The sequence below is a fragment of the Setaria viridis genome, chromosome 1, assembly GCF_005286985.2.
Source record: "Setaria viridis chromosome 1, Setaria_viridis_v4.0, whole genome shotgun sequence".
NCBI lineage: Eukaryota > Viridiplantae > Streptophyta > Magnoliopsida > Poales > Poaceae > Setaria > Setaria viridis.
In genome coordinates this window covers 21,945,994-21,964,363 of record NC_048263.2, presented here as the reverse complement: position 1 = coordinate 21,964,363, position 18,370 = coordinate 21,945,994, and the positions used below count along the sequence as shown (strand labels likewise).

The 18,370-nt window shown below is 47.2% G+C and overlaps 1 protein-coding gene and 1 pseudogene across 1 annotated transcript; one reads left to right on the top strand and one right to left on the bottom strand.

The window, feature by feature from the left end:
• Nucleotides 1-874: 874 nt before the first annotated feature.
• Nucleotides 875-2,604, top strand: LOC117854905 (uncharacterized; annotated as a pseudogene).
• A 12,721-nt stretch (nt 2,605-15,325) lies between these two features.
• LOC117838552 (uncharacterized) lies at nt 15,326-17,844 on the bottom strand. Its single transcript, XM_072290979.1, has 2 exons — nt 17,015-17,844; nt 15,326-16,819 (listed from the first exon to the last, which is right to left on the bottom strand). The coding sequence occupies exons 1-2, from the start codon at nt 17,618-17,620 to the stop codon at nt 15,506-15,508; spliced, it is 1,920 nt and encodes a 639-aa protein (XP_072147080.1). The 5' UTR covers nt 17,621-17,844; the 3' UTR covers nt 15,326-15,505.
• Between the last annotated feature and the right edge of the window lie 526 nt (nt 17,845-18,370).

Below are 18,370 nucleotides of genomic sequence, written 5' to 3'. Positions count from 1 at the left end.
AACGAAACATATTATAACAAAAGTTTTCACTTAGTTTTACATGTCAGGATAGATGTTCCTTAGGACCTCATCTTATTACTTTGCTGGGAAGAAAATGGACTTATCTAAACTACCATTTGGTTACATTAATCACCAATGTCATGTTATTATGTGCATGTTGTTGAGAATTTGGGGATAGAAAGATCCATTGTATTTATATTGATCGAGTGCAGTGGTCATATTATTGGAGCTTAGAGCAGAAAGAGGATATGTTAGTCCTTATGCTGAGCTTTCATATTGCCTAATGATGAAAACACACCTTTCCTAAAATTTTGAGAAATGTAGTTCCTTCTACCTTTATGATTTGTAACTGTGTATTTATTTTGTCTAGAACTACAGCTTACAGGACATTATATTTAAAGCCTTTTAGCTATCTATTGTTAGCTGCATTGGAACATTGGTCTACATAAGGACATCAAATAAGCATTAGATCATATTCAAAGGGTAGGTTTTATCTATCTTTTGCCAGGAACAAATATTAGATCAAACTGAGCTCGCTTCTAAATTCAGGAAATTGTTACTTTTTAAATCTTACTTTAGATATATATGGGCTCTATCATTTTCTCTTACTTGAACCTAATACCTATTGCGTGCATTCATTGTGCTAATTAAGAATATAATTTATATATACATACACTAGATAATGGAATCTTAGGAGGAACAAGTTAGACAGTTCTTGTTGGAGGAGGAGGAGGATGAGGATATTGAGCTATTTTTTGTACTTGTTCCTGCCATAATTCCGTACCTACAAGAAGAGAAAATGAATGCACACACATCTTCACTTCCTAGTGCCAAAAAGGTTTAGGAAATCCTTGAAGGGCACCCGAGTTGATATAAACTTGAGTTCCAAATGGAGCCTGAAATATTTAAAGCCACAACGGAATTTTTTAGAAGAGAGAATTTACTCCAGGACACATGAGGTGTTGTTGTTGAGGAGCAGCTTGGGATGTTCATGTTTATGCTCTCACACAATGCTAACAACCAAAGGATACAGAAAACTTTTCAACACAACAGCAAGATGATCTATCAGAAAATAATAGAAGTTTTTAAAATAATTCCTGCCTTGACTCATCGATTTGTGAGACATCCAAGTTCATTCCAAACTCATATCAGAATCGCGACAGATCCTCGCTTTATGCCCTTCTTTCAGGTGTGCATAATCCTTTCCCCAATCTTTTCTTTCCTTGCGTGCCAAGTCCTTATTTTTTTCCTTATGTGCAGAATTGCATTGGTGCAATTGATGGCACTCGTATAACAATCACCATCGCAGAAGACAAGGCCCCTCCCTACAAAAATAGGAAAGAAATCCTATCACGTAATGCTATGTTAGCCTGCAACTTCGACCTTAACTTCACATTCATTTCATGTGGATGGGAAGGGTCAGCATCAGATGCAGGAGTCCTTAGATCTGCTGTTAGCAAAGGATTTATTATGCCAGAGGGGAAGTTCTATTTTGTAGATGGTGGGTACGCAAATGCATCATCCTTTACTGCCCTATATCGAGGAGTTCAGTACCATCTCAGTGAGTTTAGAAGGTGTCATTCGTGTCAAAGTGGTTAAGCAAACTACAAAGAACTGTTCAACCATCGCCATACGTTGCTTCGCAACCATATAGAGAGGGTCATTGGTGTTCTAAAGAAGAGGTTCCCAATTCTGAAAGTAAGCACTTTTCATCTCATAGAAAATCAATTCAAGATTGCAGCTGCAGTAGTTGCATTTCACAATATAATTAGAGGGTAAAATGGTCAAGAGGGGTGGTTGGATGACCAATCAGAGTATATCCCAACAGATCAATATGTTGACGTGGCGGAGGGGGACAACAACTATCCAAGTGAGGTGGAGTCAAATGATGGCAGTACTCTAAGAGATCAGATTGCACACCAAATGTGGGCTGCTTATAATAATAATAATTAGTTTAGAATAATATCTTTTAGAGGAGTATGATTCCTCTAGTTTGTGTATGATTTGATTATGTAATTTTTGGAACTTTCTACTGCAAACATTATTGTAATCAATGCCTTTTTTAATGCAATCGTTATCTTTGTACTTAAATTTCTTTTTTTGAGACACCTTGATCTTGCTTATGTTTCTTTGTACTTCATCTTAACATGTTTTGGGAAATGCAGCCATGGAAGGAGAAGATGATAGGGCTGCTTGAAAATCTACTTATGAGAAAGGTCTTGTTGAAATATTACATGACTATGAAGATAACCCCAAATATAAAGGTCATAATGGTTGGGGATCGGAGGGTTGGAGGATTATCACCAGCAAGTTCAATGAGAAGTTTTCCGTAGCTCATTTCACAAAGAAGCGGGTGCAGGAGAAGGAGAAGGAGCTCAAAGCTAATTACAAGGCACCAAGAGATGCTAAAAGAGACAGTGGTAATGGTTGGAATGAATCTTTGTGTATGATACTAACAGAACCAAAAGTATGGGAGAAGCTAATTGCAGTAAGCCATTTGGACTCTATATAAAATATGATAAGAAGTAGCTAAGTTATTGTTATTAACTAATTATCCTTTTTTGTTACATTCAATAGAATCACCCAAGAGTAGCAAAGTTTCGCAAAAAGCCATTTCCCCTCTTTATTGTACACTTGATGTATTCTTTGTACTCTAAGCCATATTAGCCATATATATAGAGGTAACCCCCCTATTAGGGTGTGTGGTGTTTCCCATCTACTTCTTTACAAGCTCAAGATTCAAGACAGGAAGAAGGTGGGAGTGGGAGAAAGCATAAGCAAAGTCACATTGGATCTGCTCTTGAGGGATGTGTGGAGTACAAAAAGAGCCAAACCAGCAAAACTTTGCAAGCTCTTGAAGAAAGGAAAAGGCGTGAGGAAGAATTTTCAGTTGAGAAGTGTGTTGATCAAGTGGATGCTATGGCTGAATTAACCGATAACGAGAAGTCATATGCTTTGGATGTCTTTGAGTCTGAGACACACAGGAAGATATTCATTACAACAAAGAATCCTAATGTTCGATTAATGTGGCTAAAGTGAAAAATTAGCTATGTCTCTTTGAATATGCTCAGTGTATATTGTACAATCCTGCTTCTTTTTTCATGTCATTTCCTGAAAGAACAGCTGGACAACTATTTTTGGAACTACTATTTGCTATTAATTAAAATTAACTCATCATTAACTTGACTATTAATTAACTTCTGAATTATTTAGGATGTCAAGAGCATGGTGCTAAAGATTTTGTTTTTTCTAAATTCATAAGTTTAGTCCTTCTGTAGCTTCTATGACAAGGCCATCCTGTTGATGTAATGATGTCTATCAAGCATGTCTGTTTGTCTATATTTGTCTGCTTTGAATTATATGTTGAATCTAAGTCTTTAATTGTTAATCTGACTGTAGATCTCTCATGGACCAGTGAGATAACTACTACGCGATCAGAACAAAGTTGGTGTCATTAGGATGGAATGAACCATATGTGCTATGTTTTATTATCGATGGGAACGAGGATGTGGCTGGAACTGGCTAAACCATATGTGCTCTGTTTCAGTACCGTTTTAGCTAGAGTTTTATAGTATCTAAATATTTGATATATGGTGATGGTGACTGCTGGTGGCGATGTGGTGTCATCTGCCGTTGAGCCATGGAGGTGTTATTGTGAATCATGTGATCAAATTATTTTTCTGCTAGACACACATGTCATTATTTATGTGCAACATCCATTCACTAGCTCAAATTTATATGCCATAATTTGAATTTATGGATGGTCATGTAAAGCTGGTGCAGATTTTTATTTTTTTTCAAGATGTTTCAATGCATTTCTAATCTTTCTAAATATTTCTATTTTTTCTTTATTTTTTCTGAATTTTTTGAAGCATTTTTTGCTCCAGAGCGGAATTACATCCCAAACAGCGGGAGGGAAAAGGGGATCTCCCCTGCGGGAGAGGGGGATTAAAAATTCGAGGAAAAATCCTGTGGGATCGTTTCTTCCTTGGGCTAATCAGCCCCATGCTTCCAAACTAGCCCTAAAAGATTTTGAATGTTCGGAGAAAGGAAAGTATGTTTAAATGAAAGAAAAATTTTAAAAAGCCATACCCCTCTCTTAATGATAAAGTGGCCCCAGAACCGTCCAGACTAGTCCTACCGATTCACAGGCCATGGATTCTGCTTGACACACTGTGCTCCTATCCACATCCCAAATCGAGTCATCAAAGGCAGTAGCGGGAGAATCGGCGAGGGAAAAGGACGCGGGCACGGATGGCAAGCGGGTAGGGGAGAGGGAGTTCGGCATGGAGAATTGGGGCAAGCCCCGCCAGGATGCGCGGGCAAGGTGGCCTGGGCGTAGGTGACAGGGATACATCCCCAGTACCCGCAAGGAAGGAAGAAGTCGGACTCCTACTAGGATTTCCCTATAATCCGACTAGGACTAGTCCCGAGTACTCCTACCAGGACTCCTCCTTGTAATCCGACTAGTACTCTCCCCCCTGGACTATATAAAGGAGGGCAGGGGTACTTAGCTCGGCAGGTCAGACCTCAAGGTTAGACCTCCAGGTCATACCTCAACACCCAAGCCCAGGACCAGAACATACATCAATACAAACCAACACACAGGACGTAGGGTATTACGCGATCTAGCGGCCCGAACCTGTCTAAATCGTGTTCCTTGCGTCACCATTGATTCCTTGATTCTCGACGACCCTTACCGCATAAAAGACCACCTAGGGTACCCCCTAGGCGGGTTGCCGGTCTAAAACACCGACAGCTGGCGCGCCAGGTAGGGGAGCTCGTTGAGTTTCTCAGCGTGACCTCAATGGCGAAAGTCATCATCAGGCCCGTCTTCTTCATCGAAGCCGGCGCCACCTTTGTTTTTGGATCCTGGCTTTGCGTCGTCGAAGGCTCGGGATCGTTCCGGCGCCAGATCGTCGACATTCACGAGAAGAAACCAGAAGATTTGACTAGAAAAAATCTAGATTTCAAAGTCAACGAGTTCGAGTTCGACTATGCGTCGGATCCGACTTCCCCTCGGACTACTCCGATTCCCCGCTCAGGGGTCGAGCGTAGCCGACCCCAGGACTCGGGGTCGGGCGAGGCGGAGCTACCCTTCCAAAGGGTCGGGTTCCGCCGACCCCAAGCCTCGGGGTCAGGCGAGGCGGAGCTACCCTCCCACAGGGTCAGGCTCTCTCGACCCCAGGACTCGGGGTCGGGCGAGGCAGACCTACTCCTGCAAAGGGTCAGGCACTCCCGACCCCAGGACTCGGGGTCGGGCGAGGCGGACCTACTCCTCCAAAGGGTCAGGCACTCCCGACCCCAGGCCTCGGGGTCGGGTGAGGCGGAGTTCCACCCTCAAGGGGTCAGGCGCATCCGACCCCGGGACCAAGGGTCGGGTGAGACGGAATGAACTACTCCTCGCCCATGTCAAGACAACCACGATCAGCTTGCCGACCACTCCGTCAACTACGGGCAGCTCGTCGACGACTTCAACTCGTCTCGACTAAAAATTATTCGGGGCAAACTTTGCATCACCGACAACTAGTCAGAATCGCCTCCGACTAGTCGACTTCGTCAACAACCTGTCATGGCTTCATCAACAATCATCCACGAATCAAGCTAAGTCACTTTTCTAAATTATTTTCTGGCTTCTTCTCCGTTTGTGTGCAACACGCGCTCTGCTCGCCGGAAACTCTTGCGCGTAACGCGCGCTCTATTCGCCGGAGGGCAGCAAACTCTTTCGCGCTACCGCGCTCCCTTTTTATCGCAATAGCGATTTTTCCTTTTCTCTTGAGGTCACTACTCTTCTCGAGTAGTACACGTCTTAACTCATGAAAGCCTCAGGCGCATCTGTCACGCCTAAGCCCATACGCGTAAACGAGGCCGATCTCACACACGCAGCGGCAACGGCTACCCAGAGACTGAGAGCCTAAGCGTAACAGGCTAACTACTCGGGAAGAGTATGACCGGAATAAGAGCATGACACAACTTTCATACTGATCACTGGATAAATTTCAGCAGTTTCAAAATCCTACAAATATGCTACATAACGTACGCATTTTTTTTTCTTTCAGGTCAAGCTTTGGCGACGACGCTCGTCGCAACGCCCACTAAGAATGCCTCCAACGGCACAGGCTAGTTCCCGAACTCGGGGGCTAAGCACCAATCAGTACTCGGAATATCTCCAGTGGCTCAGCTAGCTCCCAGGCTCGGGGGCTGGACGCCACAAAACCACTCAACGTGGCTCCAACGACTTACCTGGCGTATAAGCTCGGGGGCTGGACGCTGCAAGACTACTCGAATGATGACCTGAGTGAAGATTCAAGACCCTCGGGTTGATTATTCAATCAATCCAAGGCTCGAGGGCTGATAAGCTACACCCAACAATCGATTTTTTCAAGTCGAAAGAGGAAGATTCAAGATTTTGACCCTCAGCCTAATTCTACGATTCAACCTAAGGCTTAGGGGCTACTCCATATGGAGTGCGACTTTCGCCGCCCTCCATACACGAAGACTACAATATCATGTTGATCAAGACTTTGAGCACACCATAGCCTCATGGCAGCTTTGAGAAGCATTGAAAGATTCAGCCTGACAAAGTACTCGAAGAGCACCAAGACTACTCGGCGAATATCTCAAGACTACTCGAAGACTGCTGCATTCGACTATGAAGCGCTCGGGGGCTCGACGGGGATACATCCCCAGTACCCGCAAGGAAGGAAGAAGTCGGACTCCTACTAGGATTTCCCTATAATCCGACTAGGACTAGTCCCGAGTACTCCTACCAGGACTCCTCCTTGTAATCCGACTAGTACTCTCCCCCTGGACTATATAAAGGAGGGCAGGGGTACTTAGCTCGGCAGGTCAGACCTCAAGGTCATACCTCAACACCCAAGCCCAGGACCAGAACATACATCAATACAAACCAACACACAGGACGTAGGGTATTACGCGATCTAGCAGCCCAAACCTGTCTAAATCGTGTTCCTTGCGTCACTATTGATTCCTTGATTCTCGATGACCCTTACCGCATAAAATACCACCTAGGGTACCCCCTAGGCGGGTTGCCGGTCTAAAACACCGACAGTAGGGGCCGAGCGTTTTCGGGCACGCTGGTAAGGTGGCTTGACGTAGGTGGCCGAGAACCACCAGAACGTGCGGTCAAAACGGCCTGCGCGCGTGGGCTGAGCATCGCTGAGGGCGCGGCTGGCCGAGTGGCGCTCGGGCGCGGCCAATCGGCACGCACGGCTAGCCACACCCTAGGTGAGCATGACCGTCCCCTCATGTGCCTTCGCCTCCGGCCCTCCCCTCGGTGCCTTCCCCGAGCACCCTGCCTCCTCCTACCGGACCGTTGCCGTGTCCATACCCTCTACCACCTGCGACCCTTCCTTGTACTCCTCCTCCTGCTGCTGCGGCTTCTGAACCCCTTCATCTGCACGCGCGCGGTGTCACTCGTTACTCACGGGGACAGGGTGGCTGTTTTCCACGCCAGCTCGAGCAAGTCATAGGATGGCGCCTACTCGGAGCAGGGGAACAAGGCCACTCCCCAGCTGCATGAGAGGATTGCAGAGGATGAGCATTTCGTCATCGTGGATTCCAGGACGAGCATTTCGTTGTCCTTTTCAACTTCATTGCCCAAATTTACTCCTCATATATTTTTGAACGGAATTTACTCCTTACATTAGGAGCGCATAATCATCTTTTCATATCAACATAAGAGCAACTTAACAGTCAACTAACGGAAATGGCAACCAATGGAACGGAGATTATAAACAGTGGCAATGAAGGGAACTCGGAAATTTTAATAGCAATGAGGGAAGTTCTATAAACGAAAACGATGTAACACATGCGTCCGGACGGTAAAAAATATCGGACGGACGATGGACTCGAAACTCCTTTTCAATACAATTAATTGCAAGTTCACGTCCATTCATTCTTATCTTCTTCCTCAACTTCATATCTTCTTCTCCCTCATCCTCTGGTTGTTCCCCATCACACCGTTGATTTCTTCCTCCTCCGGCTGTCCAGCGTGGGCTGGCAGCGAGAGCTCTGAGGTAGGGAATGCCTCCTCTCCGTGTGAATCTCGGGAGCCGGCCTCGTCTCTGGCGCCAGCCAGATCCTTGCCGCCATGCTCGGGTGGCGAGCCCTTCGCTTCTGTCTCCGAGGGGAAGCACATGGCGGGGCCTCGCCTCTACCTTCGTGTGGCGGAACCGTCTAACTTAAACTGGTTTAAATGCGCCTAATCGCTGCCGATGCAGCAATTATCCGAAATGCACTTAAAATAGTATAAGTCCGGTCGTCCGTCGAGTGTCCCTAGGACTCCTCGAAAGATCCACATCGTGTCTCATAGCCATACACCAGGATTGTTTCCGTGATGGGAAAGCATCAACAAATATTACATTTTTACGTACATACACGAGATACGAGTTATTACAAGACATAGTTTGAAATAAACTTAACAGTGCAGGTTAGACAGAGGTTCTAGGATTTTAAACATAAACGGTTCAGGTGGGAGGTGAGCCTTTAAGATTTGCTTCTAAGGGTATTGTGAGACTCATAACAATACCCTAGTTTTTCGAGGCTTCCTCCTCGGTGGATTCCTGCGGTGCCTCTGAAATAGCCACAAGGGATAACCCTGAGTACGAGGTACTCAACAAGGCTTACCCGACTAACCAATATAATAGCTTTTCGTGGAACGATATGATAGCTTTTTCAGTGTACTTGGCTGACATATTTTTGGCAAAAGAGCTTACTAGGAGTGAGACCTTAGCTTTATCTTTTATTTTGGTTAAGTTATTACCTAACCATTCTAAATGATGATAAAAGTTTAATTGCAAACAACAAGGTATTAAGTCATACACCAAAACATTAATGGAAAGATATAGTATTCATGAATTTATGCTACGATGCTCAACAGTGATCAAGTGCATTCATAACCGAGAATTGCGGCGATCCGGATCAAATTACATCCTGCAGGAGAGTACCCTGATCACCAGTTATATACGACTGTCCAGGTCGTACATGACGACTTTTCGATTAGCAAACCCAATGATTGGGAATAAGATTACCCGAACCCAGGGACGCACCCCCACATGGGACCCCACGTCTGGCCTGATCACCATGTGAGTTTCAGGCTATGCCCCTGCCAATCTCCAGCACGTCAAGCGCGGGTACGAAGTATTCCCGATCAGAGGGTTTACTAACCTACTGGGCTTTACTGGTCCCATACCTAGTAAGTGATCAGATGTTTTTCACTTGATCAAAGGTTCAGACAACGAATCAGGCCTTAACCAAATTAATCTAGCAGACAGAACGACATCCTTAGCTTCTGTTCGCTTCTTAACTTTCAAGTTATCTTTCCATAAATAACATGCATGACTCAACATTTACCTTAAGGTTCGGTAAACTAATTACTTAGGCAACTAAGCATTTCTAGACTGGGTTATTTACTAAATGTTTGAACAAGTGGCAAACATGTCCTTAAAACAAGGTATGATGATGCACAAGAATGGGTTTCAAGCAACTCCTAGACCTAGTGCATTCACATAGCAATAACTGATAATTGGACACATGAAATATCGACTCCAAAATAATAGGTATAATGCACCGAGGCTTGCCTTGTTCTATAAAAAAGTTAGCACTGTCTGAAGGATTGGCCTCGTATGGAACCAACTCAAAGATCTCTTTGAACTCCGGAGATCCTTCTAAAAATTCCAAGATATCCCCTTCCGGTGCTTCGGTGTCTAAAACACAACATATGCAGGGGTTAGGAATGCAACTTTTCGAATATAAGACTATACAATTTCTCTTCATGATAAAGTTGCAAGCCAACAAGGACTATACAATTTATCATGATAAAGTTGCAAGCCAACACACAAAAACCCGAAAGGATTAGCCCAACAATTTTATTTCCTTTACTAACCTTACCTAGGGCTTTTTCTTTTATTTTTAAAAGACATTATAATTATTTTCTAATATTGAAACCTAAGTTCCTATGAGTTAACAAGAATTTGTGATTATGAAATGTTACTCCATATTTTATGCAATTAATAAAGATTAAGTATTTATTTAAATACCTTAAAGAAAAGGCATTAAACAAATACCTAAATTTTTATTATTTTTCCTAGGGTATAAAAATTTTAATGCATAAAGAAAAATAAAACAATCCTAACAAAATTGGTTTCACTAATTTTGGACACCCCTAGAAATTTTTGTGATTTAAATGGTCAGATTCGGATTTAATCTATTTATTTTACAAAGGAAATCTAAATTTTTCCCGAAAAACCCCCGGCCTACTTTTCTCACGCGTCCTTACTCTACCCCTCTCTCTTACGCTGGGCCCGCGGCTCGGACCCACCCGCTTCTCCTATTCATCTTACTCGCCGGCCTCTTAAACCTCTACTGGGCCTATTGGGCCGTTTTCTTTTTCTTTTTCTTTTCTCCAACCGGCACCGACCCAACGGCCCACCCTTCCTTTTCCTTCTCTCCCGCGAAGCCGGCCTACTGGACCACCTGGGCCTCCGGCCTTCTTCTTCCAACAGCCGCTCGCACTGGCTTCTTGGCCAACTGGACTCCGGCCCAATCTTTCTCCCGCTCGGCCAGCCTCCTTCTCTCCCCCGCTTCCTCTGACGCGCGGGCTCGCCAACGCCAGACTCTTCTTCCTCCTTCCGCCAAAACCCGGGCGCGACAGGGGGCCGTGCGGCTCACCGGCCGGCACCCTACCGGCGATGGGGCTAGGCCGGGGAAGCATCCCCATGCCCTAGCGCACCTGTGCGCGACGGTAGCTCCCCGGGAGATGGCCGGAGCCATTCCCTCCACGGCGGCGGGCGGCGGCGCCTACGGCCGGTCGTGGCTAAGCACGACGACGGCTCGGCCTACCCCGACAACTACTTCTACAGCTTCCTAGTGCCCCGAGGACTCACCTACGACTACCCATAAGGACAGAGAGCAGCGGCAAGAGGGTGCTCATCGTGAGCAGGAGGTGCGGCGGTGGCGGATGGAAACGACAGCGAGTACGGGTACTCCGGCAAGGATGCTGGGCAATGAGTTGCTAGGGTTGCTGGTGGGGTGTGAGTGGAGGTGTGGACGGAGGGAATCGACGAGAGTTGCGGTGTGGTGGGAGTATTTTGCTCAGCGGCGGTGGTCTGACAGAGAGGACGACGGCGGTAAAAAGGACCGACGGTGAAAGCGGCGGCGGGAGCGGTAGATATATGAAGTTTTACCGTGCGCATGGTCGACACCGTGACCTAGCTAGGGACTTGCGTGGCACAGAGGTGGCCTAGAGGTCGAGCTGGACAGCGGGGCGGAGCGCCGGTGACGACACGTCCTGCTTGCTCTGTCGCCCCCTCCCCCTTTCTTTGTTTTCTGACGCCCGAAACTTCAGAGCTCAGTCACGGTCAAAAGTGCATCCGACGGCCCACAAGTGACTTAAGCAAAGTTGTAGATAAACTCGAGCTCTACATTTCATATTTAAACTCTTATTTGGGATAAACATCCAATTGTTGGGAATTTTGAATTTCTCCCTTCAGATTAACTGAATCTCCTTTGACACTTCATTCAGTTCGTCAGTCCTTTGAGCAGAGTCATTTACCCGGCTTTGTAAATAATTTCAGTGGTCCAAATCCCTTTCTTTTAGTCCAACTACAAACCAATTACACTCTACAACCATCAGGGATTCCATTTTGCCCATAATCACCTATACCTCTTGGACCACATTCTCCTGAATTCAGCTCCAAACATTGGCACTTATCACTGTTTTCAGACTTAGAAAGAAAATGGCAGTTTCAGCAGTTCAGTCCCCGTGGCAAAGTGCTGATTTTGAGTTCAATTTTGAATTTGTTCCCTTTACTGTTCCTGATCAACAACACCCGAATATGCTGGTCCAATGTCCACACTTCATCACTGTACAGTTTCCTTGGTCCACTTATTTGGAAAATTTGGCAGAAATTAATTTCCAAAATGGACTCTTGTGCTGTTTTCTGAAATTCGGACGGTGAATAGTGTTCTTCTATTTGATTTCTTCTTTTTGGGTTTTCTTGAAACATTTAGGTCCAGATTTTGTCCCTAGTCTTGATCTTCAAGTTCTAAACACTCTTATACTTCCATTCCATATTTTTGCCAAATTTTTCTGAATTTCGAATTCAAAATTCAAATTTCGGTCAAATTTGACCTGAATTCGATTCTTAGCCAATTTCTTCTCCTTTTCTTCATGATTTGCTTCTATTTCTTCATAATTACTTTGATGAATAAATAGCAGGTGTTACACTTCGCCTCCCCTACCGCCGAGGGGGTGGCTCGCCAACCTCATCTCCAGCGCCGGCCGGATCCTCACCGCCGTGCGCGGGCCCGAGCCATCCGCTTCCGTCTCTGGCTCCATCGCCTCCGACGACGTGTTGGACGGGGGCTCTCCGTCGGCGTCGTGCTCCCCAGCCTCGTGTCGGCTCCTAGACCCTCGCAGCGAGGGGCACAATGGCGGCCGTGGCACCGGTACGCGCTTGGCTGTGATCCGTGTCTGGGTGTCTGGTTCTGGAAGCTGGATTTTTCAATGTTGCAACATATGATTTTTGATGTTTCAGATATTGATTTGTCATGTTACTCTGTTTTCTTAATGTAACCATACAGGAATTAAGATGCTACAAAAGAATGTTTGAGATGTTGCAAAGGACAAATTTTGATGTTGCAACGGGTGATTCAGCCGAGGGGTTAATTTTTTATTTTTCCTTTTGATGATGTACTTGTTGTTTTGAAGATGTTGCAGTTTTGATTTATGAATGTTGCAGTGTCACATTTTGGATGTTGCGGTATAATATTTTGGTTGTTATATATCATGGGCTGAATTTTCTTTTGGGAATGTTGCATGAAACATGCATTTGATGTTGCAGTGGGAGTTTTTTTCCAGAAACGATGTTAACATTGAACGATTTTTCACATATTTTTTCAATGTTGCAACCTCATACTTTTGATGTTGCAGATGTTATTTTTGAATGTTGCGACAGAACGTCCGATGGGAAAGTTCCCATCGGACGTCCGGGCACTAGCAACACCGTTCTATAAATTCCAATTCTAATGGCATTGAGGGAATTCTCTCTAGAAACAAAGGTTGCTATTTGCAAAAAAAAAAAGTAACTAGGGTGAAACTTGAGCAAAAAGTCCTTCCGGATTTCTTACATTCCTAAATCTTTCAGTGCAAATTTACTGTTACTTCGGAGTAGCTCTGTAAACACCTTTAGTTACCAATTAATCTTTTTCCAGTGTTTGCAAACAAAATAACCATGTAATGTAAAAACTCATCATGTAATATGGCTAGTTCTCACATCAGCATCGTTTCAAAAAGTTCTCAGATCAGCACATGAAAAGATAAGTGTAAGCGACGCTTCGTGCATTCATATGCAAACAAAAGAGGTTGAAGTGTGCACCAATTCGCTGAGCCAGGTTGAGTCTTGACATGTCAGGCTAGAACGTTTTTTCCTTTATAAAAAATATCCGATTATAAATGAACTCACTGGATAATCCTGCTAAACAAAAGACAGGTCTGATGAGTCGTGAATAAGACCAACGAATGATCCGTCTGAACACAGGACAGCAAACCCATGGCTCGGAATGTTGGAGATATATCTTTGAATGAGCAAGAGAAAGTGGATCTTCATTTGCCCAGCTAAGCTTAAGTCTGCTAATTAGCGGCTGACTGAATCAATACTATACGAGCCTGTGGCTCTGTGCAAATTGAATAACCTGCCCAAGGGAGCATAAGTGTTTCTGCAAGAGAGGTTTGTGCCTTCACTACTTCAGGCAGTGAGATGGTCTCAAGAGCGCAACCTAACAGCAATTTTTTATTTCTCTCTGTTAAACAAGAAGGTTACACTAAATTTGATTGGCAAAGAGACGAAAATTCTCTTGAATTTCTATATCTATGTATGAATAATGTTACACAAAATTAGCTAGACCAATTAAATCACCAAGAATCTTCTCTTCTAATTGTAACTTATAGGAAAACAAATACTTTGTCTGAACGGATTATTTGCTGCATGCGCTGTTTGGAATTTTCTAATCCTGGCTGATTCAGCCACACTTTATAAGGCGAATGAATAGTGACAGCCATAGCACCATTTCTCAGTGAGGAAAATCGTTATAAAGTTGGTGATACAGATGCAACGAGAGGTTCGAACACTGAAACAAGGGCATAGAGCTCGACGTAGCTCCAGATCCTCAAAAACAGCTTCGCTCTAGATTTTTTCAGCCAAACAATTTTAGATCCAGCAATCCACCACAGATCTGATCCACGAAAACAGTAGATCTACCCCCAGATCCATGGATTTCGTGGAGCACCCCCTGCCACTCATTAGTGGAAAATTTGGTGGAGTTGGAGCAAATTACCCACCATTGCCACTCATTAGTGGAAAATGACCGGTTCGTTCTATTTCTTCATAGCTTCCTTCTCTGCTCACGCCGCCATGGCCGCGCCCCGCTTGCCGGAGCCCCGCCACGCCCCGCCCGCCGGAGCTCCATCTCGCCCCGCCCGCCAGAGCCCCGCCCCGCACCCGGCGGCCTGGCCGCCGGCGAGGCCACGCCCGCCAGCGTGCCCCGCCCCGCCAGCGTGCCCCGCCCCGCCCGCCAGAGCACCACCCCGCCCCCGGCCGCCTAGCCGCCGCCGAGGCCGCGCCCGCCCACGCCTCAACCATGCGTGCAACAGTGCCGGGAAGATGATGTTTTTTTTATTTTGATGCATGGGCCCAAATTACCAGTGAGATAAAGACAATAATGGAGCTGTACCAAACGCTTTTTGAGATATCAGATCCACGATGGAGCAGCTCTATGGTGGAGCTAGCTGGATCTATGGTCAGGAGTTATTTTTTCAGAGCTGGAGCCATAGAGCTAGCTGGATCTATGGATCTGGAGTTGTTTTTTTAAGCTGGAGCTCTACCAAACAGCCTTAAATGACGCTAGTATGCTAGTAAAATGTTATAAGAGGCCTTAAGTATTAGTTCATACATCTGTCGTTGGACCGTTGATAGTATGCATACATGTGCGATTAGTCACAAATACAAACATTATGGGTTGCGCTTAGGTGCAGTTAGCCATACCCATACCAAATGTTGGCTACAAAATAATTTTTATGTGAAACAGATGATACCATTTTCAAATAACAAATAATTGATCCGAAATTGCAATTTTTGATCTAAAATGCTTGCGTACTGGGAATGTGACGATATTTGGCTTTTCCTCGGAAGAAAATAAGCTCATTGAAAAATTAGAAGGACATGAATGGAGACTTAATGAAGAACACTGTACTAAACTAGATTACTTTATGAGACAAACAATCAAGCAAGCAAAAGCAATTTAATTCAACAGGAGAGAGGTAAAGCTAGCAGAACCAAAGCACATTCCAGGTATGATGTATCGATCAAGCATTCGTGCATGCATCTCAGAGTTCAGACCACAGAGCAACAATAAAAAGGACGTCCCAGTTAAGTGCCGAGGAACTTAGACCAGTGACTATCACAAGCATCGATCGATCAATCATTCAATCAAACACGGAAAGCTTTTGATACTCCTCGCCAGCGATCGCTGCCGCCATGACAGCCTCCGGGCTCACCACGCCGTCGTTCTCCAGGAACAGCTTTACCAGGTTCTTGGAGAAGCCGCTGACCATAGCGACCCCTGGCTGTGTCGACGTCACTGGCGTGGAGCGCGAGTCCCTCAGGTTCCAGAACACGATCTGCGGCACCACGTCCCCGTACCCGGCATTCCTGAACTTGCGGCAGATGGCCCGGTAGTCTGTCTCCCAGGGGTTGGCCGAGGCCATGTCGAACTCCATGTCGCTGAACACGAAGAGGGTCCTGATCATCTTCTCCGGCGCCAGGCGAGCGTCCACCGCCGTTTGCAGTATGCGGTCGAACACCGCCTGGAAGTTGGTGTTCCCACCCCAATCCATGTACCGAACGAAGCTCAGCTTCTGTTGGAGGGTTTTGCCTACGATCGTGTGAATTTGGGGCCGTGAGCTGAACGTGATCGCCCTGCCCGCCCACGGCTGCTCGCTGAGCTCCGAGATGAGCAGGCCGAGTGCAATGCACACCTCCATCGGCAGGCCGCCCATGCTCCCGGACACGTCGCAGACGGCGATGCAGTTGCTCAGCGAGCCCTTCTTGCGGAGGTCCTCCACCATGCGGCTCCACTGCAGCTCAGACACGTTGTCGTCCTCGCCGCGGTAGGCTGCGGCGGCGATCTCGTGCGGCAGGAGCGCGCCGGCCGCGATTTTGGCCTTGCCCGCCTCCACGTCTTCGAGGTACTTGCCGAAGCGCGCCTCGTCGTGCTTTTTGAACAGGGCCTTGTAGCGCCTCATGGCCACCGACGCCACGCGGGTGTAGGGCAGCTCGGACCATCGCTGGGCGCTCATGTAAACCTCGGGGAGCTCTAGAACCTTACGGAGCGGCACGAGAACCTCGCGACGGAGACGGTGGAGGACGCGGTAGGCGTAGTGCTCCTCCGACAGGTCGGCGTAGTCGGGGTTGGAGTCGCGCGGGAAGAGCTGGCGGGCGACGGCCTCGCAGAGCAGCGTCGTCCGGTCGAACGACGAGCCGGGCGTGGGGCACCACTTGGCGGCGAGCCCGATCTTCCTGCGCTTGCCGCCGGGGGCGAGCTGCTCGACGTCGGAGGCGAGGAGGTCGGCGAAGAAGTTGGCGACGCAGTCGAAGAGGAAGCGGTAGGCGCGATCGCCGTAGTAAGTCTCCAGCGATTGCACGGCGAGCTTGGCCACCTTCCGAACCTTCTTGCTGCTGGGGACGCCCTTCTTCTTCTTCTCCATAGACTTCCCCGAACTCTGATCCAGCTCCGTAGCCTCGGTCTCGCCCTCGTGTTTTGGCTCCACGGCAACCTCCATCGTCGCCTGATCATGAGACTCCGTGGTCGCCATGGCTCCCGGTTTGCTGCTTCTCTCGGACTTGGTGGAGAGCACGGCGGCGTTGACGAAGTCGGCGAGCAAGGGCTTGGTCGGGACGGCGACAGGCGCAGGAGGAGGCGCAGCACCGTGGACGCCGGCGCGGGCGCGCTTGCGGCCGGCCAGAGCCTGCAGGCGGATCGACTTGACCCTGCGCCTCATCTTCTCGGTGTCCGCCTTGGCCTTGGCGTGCTTGCGGGCGTCGGCGCCGTGGACGAGGCGGTAGAGGAGCTCGGGGAAGTCCTTGAGGTAGCCGAACTCGGCGAGGGCCGGGACGTTGCAGGCGAGCGTCCTGGGGTGGTGGGCGTGCACCCAGAGCGCGGCGGCGTAGAAGCCCTCCCGGTCGGACTTGCCCGTGCCGCGCACGCCGCGGAGGTTGCAGACGAGCTTGAGTGCGGTGAGCGGGTCTCTGGCCCAGGCGGCGGCGAGGAGCTCCTGCACGCGCTGCGCCGTCGTGTCGGGCACCACCTGGAAGAAGAAGTCGAGGCAGGGGTTGCCGGAGCAGGCGTAGGTGGCGGAGTTGTTCTCCGTGCGCGCCATCCGCGGCTTGGCATCGGCGGCGGCGTCGGGAGGAGGAGCGTTGAAGCCGGTGTCGAGGAGGTCGAGGAAGGGATGGGAGGCGGGCGCCTCGGCGGTAGCGGCGGCGGGCGATGGACGCGCGCCGCGGATGACGGGAGGGCCAAGGAGGAGGGGCGCGGCCATGGATGGCGCGTGCAACGAATCGATGGGGTGGATTGGATCGGGGGATCGGTTTACGAGTCTCTAGGGTTTTGAGGAGCTTTGGGTGGGGGGAGAGGAGCGATGGCGATGGATTGCACAGCCATCCTCGCTATATAGGACGGCGGGGGCGCAACCGCTGCGTCCGTTCCCCGCGGCGGCGGGCGGCGTGCGGCTCGAGTCAGAGTCGGTGGGCCGTGGAATGCAATCGCGCCCTTGGTTGAACCGACGTAGCAGGTTGACGACGCCTCAGATGGATGTTGAATTTGCGTTCAGAATTCCGCATAATCTACCAAGCAGGGAACCAGAATTCATTTACTTACTAACAACTAACAATATACTCGGTTTGAAATATAGCTACGCTTTAGATTTTTTTCAAATTATTTTTTCAATTTTAACTGTAAATAGCAAAATAATTATGGAGACTAATAACTAAAACAAATGATGTTAGTAAATTTATCATAAAACCAAATGTTATACTCCCTCCGTTCCTAATTACTATTCGTTTTTGGCTTTTTCTATATACGTAACTTTTGCTATGTATCTAGATATAATATATATCTGGGTGCATAACAAAACCTATATACCTAGAAAAATCAAAATGAATAGTAATTTGGGACACAGAGAGTAGTATATAACTTTTCTATTTGAAATATAAATTACTTTTAGAGATATTGTTGGTCAAAGTTAAAAGTAATTGATTTTAGAAAAATATAAGCGTGGCTATATTTTAGG

Coding starts and splice junctions, on each gene's coding strand:
- LOC117838552 (XM_072290979.1), bottom strand. CDS start 17,620: ATGGCCGCGCCCCTCCTCCTTGGCCCTCCCGTCATCCGCGGCGCGCGT. Junction 16,820..17,014: donor GCAAGCGCGCCCGCGCCGGC/GTCCACGGTGCT, acceptor GGCGAGACCGAG/GCTACGGAGCTGGATCAGAG.